The sequence below is a fragment of the Lactuca serriola genome, chromosome 9 (assembly GCF_051521515.1).
Source record: "Lactuca serriola cultivar US96UC23 chromosome 9, Lser_US96UC23_V15, whole genome shotgun sequence".
In the NCBI taxonomy this organism is placed as follows: domain Eukaryota; kingdom Viridiplantae; phylum Streptophyta; class Magnoliopsida; order Asterales; family Asteraceae; genus Lactuca; species Lactuca serriola.
In genome coordinates, this window is record NC_136416.1 from 182,639,787 (window position 1) to 182,646,212 (window position 6,426).

General features: G+C 32.9%; 1 protein-coding gene across 2 annotated transcripts; it reads right to left on the reverse strand.

The window, feature by feature from the left end:
• Positions 1-305: 305 nt before the first annotated feature.
• Positions 306-4,769, reverse strand: LOC145072664 (glycolate oxidase 1). Of its 2 annotated transcripts, XM_079019127.1 has the most exons (11): positions 4,632-4,769; positions 4,305-4,478; positions 4,092-4,216; positions 3,330-3,376; positions 3,138-3,215; positions 2,927-3,051; positions 2,769-2,835; positions 2,570-2,632; positions 1,711-1,780; positions 1,410-1,615; positions 306-709 (listed from the first exon to the last, which is right to left on the reverse strand). In XM_079019127.1, the coding sequence occupies exons 2-11, from the start codon at positions 4,439-4,441 to the stop codon at positions 518-520; spliced, it is 1,110 nt and encodes a 369-aa protein (XP_078875253.1). In that variant the 5' UTR covers positions 4,442-4,478; positions 4,632-4,769; the 3' UTR covers positions 306-517. The 2 variants fall into 2 exon arrangements, with proteins under 2 accessions (XP_078875253.1, XP_078875254.1); XM_079019128.1 differs by lacking the exon at positions 4,632-4,769 and having other exon boundaries at positions 359-709; positions 4,301-4,338.
• Positions 4,770-6,426: the final 1,657 nt, after the last annotated feature.

Genomic DNA, 6,426 nt, shown 5'->3' on the forward strand with positions numbered 1-6,426 from the left:
CCAAATTTATACATTTTGAGGGCAAAATGGTCAAAAATGGCCTCAAACAGCCATAGATATCATTTATCCGAACAGCACACTTGGGAACTCAATCATAAAACACTACTAATACATTGTATGTATCAGGTTTTGAACCCTAGATATTATATATTTTGTACATATATATTTTCTAACTAAGATGCATTTAAATAAAATGTAGAAAAAGTTTCAACCATTTTTTTAGCCAACTTTTTTTTATCCATTTTAACCAATTTGAACGCTATCAACAAAATACAATGGGTTTAATTTAATCAAACAAAGGTGAGTTATTAACAAAATACAATGGACATTTTTATAATCATACACATTACATGATAGATACATCCATACAGAGCTTATCTTATCATTCAGACGCGAACATTATACAAGAAAACCAATACAGAGTTTTGCAACACCTTAACACAAAAGCTATACCTTTTTTTTTATATATATATTTTGCCATTAAGAGGTGACTGAATGGTTTTGGTTGGTTGGTTGTTTATAAGCGTGGTGCAGGGCGGGCCCGGGGTGCATCCCATTCAGTGACAATGTGGTCCCGAGTAATCTCTCTGAGTGAAGTACAACCACTTAATGCCATTGTTAGCTCAAACTCCTCACGTAACATCTGAAGCACTTTTCTCACTCCCAGTTCTCCTTCAGCCGCCAATGAAAACACCACCGGCCGCCCAATCTGATAAGAAAATATACACATAACACCACCATTGTTAGCTCCAAGGGTAAAATCGTCATTTCGTCTCATTCAACATATAGGTGAAGGGTAAAATGGTCATTTAGTCCCCTTTAACATTTTATCCTGACTGACATCATTTACTCCAAAGGGTAAAATGGTTATTTCTTTTTGACTTACAGTAGAAAGAGACAAATTACCCATTCGGCACTTTATCCATATAGGATGAAGGGTACAATGGTCATTTAGTCCCTTTTAGCATTTTATCCTGACACACATCATTTACTTGGAAGGGTAAAATGGTTATTTACTCTAGTTCAGACATATGTTATATATATATATATATATATATATATATATATATATATATATATATATATATATATATATATATATATATGATTGTTTCTTTTTGACTCACCGTCAAAAGAAACAAATCACCCATTCGGCACTTTATACTTTATCCATATAGAAACGAAGGGTAAAATGGTCATTTAGTCTCGTTCTGGTTTATCGTAAGCCATATATGTACTTATTTTTTACTTAATGCAGAAAGAATGACTTAATAAGAGAAAAACGTTTTCCCCAATACCTTTTCGTTGACATTGACATTGACAAATTACCCATATCCAAATATACCAAGGGTAAATTCGTCATTTACTCTCATTCAAAAAAGAAAGACTTGATCGGTTAAATTACTTACAAATATTCCGGAAGCTCCAAGAGCGAGTGCCTTAAAAACATCGGTCCCACGGCGGACCCCACCATCGAGGAACACGGGAACGCGGCCCTGTGCGGCTTTCACAACCTCTTCCAAAGCCATGATGGTGGCGGGGACATAATCCAGCTGGCGGGCCCCATGGTTGGAAACAATAATACCCGCTGCTCCAGCTTGAATAGCTAACCTTGCTGTATAATTTACAAGAAATGAAAAATTAAAAACAATTTAAAATAATTAATTTAATAACAAAAAAAAAATAAGAGAGTTTTTTAATTGTTCTTACTGTCTTCAGCAGTGATCACACCCTTCACTAGAATCGGCATTGTGGTGATTGTTTGAAGCCACTTCACATCCTACAAGAAAAATATATTTAAGACGTGTGAAAATCCATGAAACAATAAATGAGTAAACTACACAAATATTAATTGTGGTTTCACCATTTTATTAGTTTAGACATGTAACTTTTTTCTATAGTGATTAAAACATTGAAACTGTTATACTTATTTTTGGTCGTTTAAAAAAGCAATTTTTTCTCATTACACGGGATAAAAATACAAAAAAGCACAACATAGTTTCACCATTTCGACAATTTAGCAACTAAACTGTTAACTATTACTATAGTAATTATAAGAAAATAATAATTTGTTGGCTAAATCGATAAAATGATGAAAATACATTATGCTTTTTTTGTGTCATATTTTTATCAAAACTAGGTAAACCAAGAAAAAAAAATTGTCAACAAAGTATAATGATTTAATTACTACAAAAAAATAAAGTTAAGTGGCTAAATCGATATAATGATGAAAGTATGTTTTGCTTTTTTGTATTTCGCCCTTTGACCAAATAAAAATACCATTTTCCCCCCAATTATCCGAGGCAAAATGCAAAAAAGTGCAACTTTCTTTCACCATATTATCAATTTTGCCACTGAACTAATTTCTTTTATCGATTTAGCCACTAAACTATTATTAAAATAATTATAAGAAATTAATATTCCAACAGTCAAAAAGGTAAAATAATGTAATCATCACAGAAAATGATGAAAGTATTTTATGTTTTTTATGTATTTTTCACCCTTTGTGAAAATATTCTATTTGAAAAAATATGAGGAAAAGACTAAAATGACCCTCACAAAAACATACCTTCCAGCTAAGAGTGCGATCAATCTGACCAGCAACATAAGAAGCCAATCCAGAGTCATTAGCCTGCATTTCATAATTACATCAACAATCAAAACATGAATCCAAAAAATATAATAAATCTTTTAACCATTTTTTTCATTTTTTATTTCAAGTATCAACAAAATTGAATTATTTAAAAAAAAAAATAGTTTCAACTTACTTCATCCATCTTTCCGAGGTCCAAACCCTCAAAGTTCTTCAATGTCAAAAATGGGGGTAGTGTAAACCTGTCCAATTAACAAAAAATAAATAAATTGTAAAAGTGATGAAAACATTTACACGAAAGAGAAGAAGGGCAAAATGGTCATTTTGGTAAACCTGTTTTTGATGTCAGCTTCTCGGCGTCCAAGCCTTGGTGTATCAACTGTAAGAGCTATAGCTTTGAAGCCAGCTTTTTCAGCTCTTCTCACAAGCTGAGCCACAACATTTCTGTCCTTATACACCTGATATTAATATTATGTTTGAAAATTGTTAATTTTTCACATTAACAAGGAAAAGAAGAGAAGGGCAAAACGGTAATTTTGCTCACGTAAAGCTGGAAGAAACGGATTCCAGGTCCGGTTGAAGCAACCTCCTCAACACTTGAAGTTGCCCATGATGACAAAGTCTATTATGAAAATTGAAATAATTATCAGAACATGATATATTTTTCATAATTTTAAAACTTAAAAAACAATGAAAATTTTATTAAATGAAAATAATAGCATGGAAAAATACACACCATGATTGTTCCAGCTGAAGAAGCAGCTCTTGCAGTTGCATACTCACCTTCATTCATGATTTAAAAAAATAAATGATATTAAATAAGGAATTATGAGGATTTCTATTTGGTTTATAAATATGTCAAAGGTTTTGGAATGTGACCCTTTATTATTTCTTTGGAATTTGTAAATTATATTTTAATCAATTCTTGTTCATGGAACTTTATGTACCTCTATTTTAGAATTAAGCATAATTACTCAATAACACAAAACAGTTTTCACAAAGTTATTTTTTTGCAGATATAAAGTTTTACAAAATATTAAACTTACCATACACGAGAAATACCCAAAATCAACTAAACTAAAATTTCAACTTTACTTATTTTATAGGTAAATAACTCGAAATTACCATCAATAAAATTGTTAAACAGCATTTCATTTTACAAATACAGAGTTAGATTTAGAAAGGGCATTTCAAATACAATCTCAATACAAATTTTTGGGTTTAAGAAGGGTATTTCAGTCATTTACACAAACAAGGAAGGATTGAAATGGAATTCCATAACTTTATGGATAGAATGTTGAATTCCTTCACAAGTGGGATTCAGTGAATTCCAATGGAATTCAATTCCATACTCATCATAACTGAATAGAATTGAACTCCAATTCCAACTAAATCTCTTTGTTCTTTTTGAGCAAAATTTGTTGTTTTTCTTTTACTTTAAAATTAAAACAAAACAAATAGGTCATCTAATATTTTCTTGAAACATATGTATAATTACCATCAGGGTGAGCCATTTTCTGCATGGCTGTTGGAGCAAGCATTATAGGCATGGAGATCTTGAATCCCAAAATTGTAGTAGTCATGTCAATCTTGCTCACATCAATAAGAATCCGAGGCCTAAACCTGTAATTCATTCCCAAAACTAAATCTTCACAGCATACAACCACAAGGGTATTTTCGTAATTTCAGTTACAAACATATATTTACTTACAGGATTCTTGAAAAAGCATTTCGGTTCTCTTCTAAAGTCCACTGATCCTCAGCACCAGAAGCATAGTAGTCATACACCATCTTTGGTAACTTCTCCTTTGCAATAGCTTGATACTCAGTGACATTTGTGACCTCCATTTTTCTTCTCTATTCAGGTGGTTTCCCCCACAAAAATCTTGATTTTTACAGGTGAAATTCAAGAATCAGATTATCATATTCAACAACTTAATATTGCAAAACATTCAATGAAGAACTAAGTGCATAAAAATGGAAAGAATAGAGCTTTATGATGAATCCATAAGTAAAAAATAGGATAAAGAAAGTAAACCTTTTGGGGAGTTTAGTGTTTTTTGCTTCTACAGTGAGGAGCTAACTCCAAGTGAATAAACAAGCATAGATAAGCAACAAAATTGGTACCATTATTGGAAAAAGAAGAAAAGGACATGTTGTAGATAAAGTGATAGAAATTAGGAGAGGGTGTGTACCAAAAAAAATTTGAAAAAATAAAATTAAGAAAATGGATGAAGACAAATGAAGGAGATGAGTAATATGAGGTGAGAAATGGAAACCAAATCCCATTGAGGGGGAAATGTGAGGGGGGAAATCGGTGATTTTCCTCCACTCAATTTACTTTGTGTTTCAGAATTTTTTCTTCATTATCATCTTCCGCAATATATAAAGTATTTTCATTATCATCATCATCGTCATGTCTATTCAAGTATGAATGTAGGGATACATTACATTTTACCTTCTGTTTTCTCTCTCTAAAACTCGGCATCTTTCTTTCTTAGATTAACGAGTTCACAGATAAGGATTCGTGAAAGGGTCCTTCTATCCATCTGTACATCGTCTAGAATTCGTGAATTGAAGAATGGATTTGTAATTTCAGCTGTTTTGTAGCAGAAACTGTTTGTTGTATTCTTTAGATGAACTTTATCTTCACCACCCACCACAATCTGCCACCATCGCGATGCAATACCACCAGCATCGCCAGGAAAAATAGGACAGAAATCAAAAGGGAACCAAAAGTTGTCAATGAAAAGAAACAAAGTAAAATGAAAGAACAAACGATCAAGACGCCTAAAGAACAGCAGAAACACATTCGTCCTAAACTTAAACCCTAGTCTGAACTAAAAACTAGAAAGCTAAGACAAAAAATAGAAGCATAAAGGGTTTATGAAATTAATTCAAAAATACGATCAAACAAATTATTATACATATTAAATATGGTTGGGGCTTATGAAGATAGTTTCAAACTGAGTGGTTTCCAGTTTGGCTGGTTTGGATCCGGCACCGCCAATTCTCTTCTGTTATTTCTATTTCCTCTTCAATATCGCGATTTAGCGTTGGGTTTTCTGCAGACAAAATATATACGCCGCCATAGCACTCAAAACATCCAATTTCAAAGCCTACGCGTGTCGATCGATTGGGAAGATAGGTGACATAGAGGATTCTTGGTGGTATTCTTGGAGTTTTTCCCTCCTAGTTGTATTCCTGGAGTCATCTCGAAATTTGAGAGGTATGAGATGTTCTCCTTTGTGTATTATTTCTGTCCTTTGCATGTAATACCCTTGAACAATCTGTATGGATGATCCAAAAATTCATGGTAAAAGGTGTTTAGATTGGTTTCAATAAATGAGGAAAATAAAATTTTCCTTTCCAATGAAATTAAAGGAAAATTTTAAGTTTATGTGTTTTTTTCAAAATTCATCCAATTTGGAAGCAAAATATAGTTTTAAAATTATTTCTTTCTCTCACTTTACTTCCATCAATTAAACTCGAGAACACGGTTTTTCTTTGACATGTCTCACCTTCCCTCTATATTCATCCATATCACTCCTTAAGTATACTCGGGAACAAGGCGTAAGTGTCATAGCCACCTTGTACACTAGACATGTTCTCTGAGGACTAGAATCATCCCAAAGGGAGTGTTGATCGGACCCAATTCGATCTGGAGATGACAGATGATCAGATTTCATGTTTGTAACTGTCATGTCACCGTGGCGTATCACACTAGCCACCATGGCACGGTAACGGGGGTTCATTTTTTCGATTCGCAACCTGGAGACGAAAACACGATATGGTACTGCTTTGGCTGCAATGCGCTTTCTAGGCAAACATAT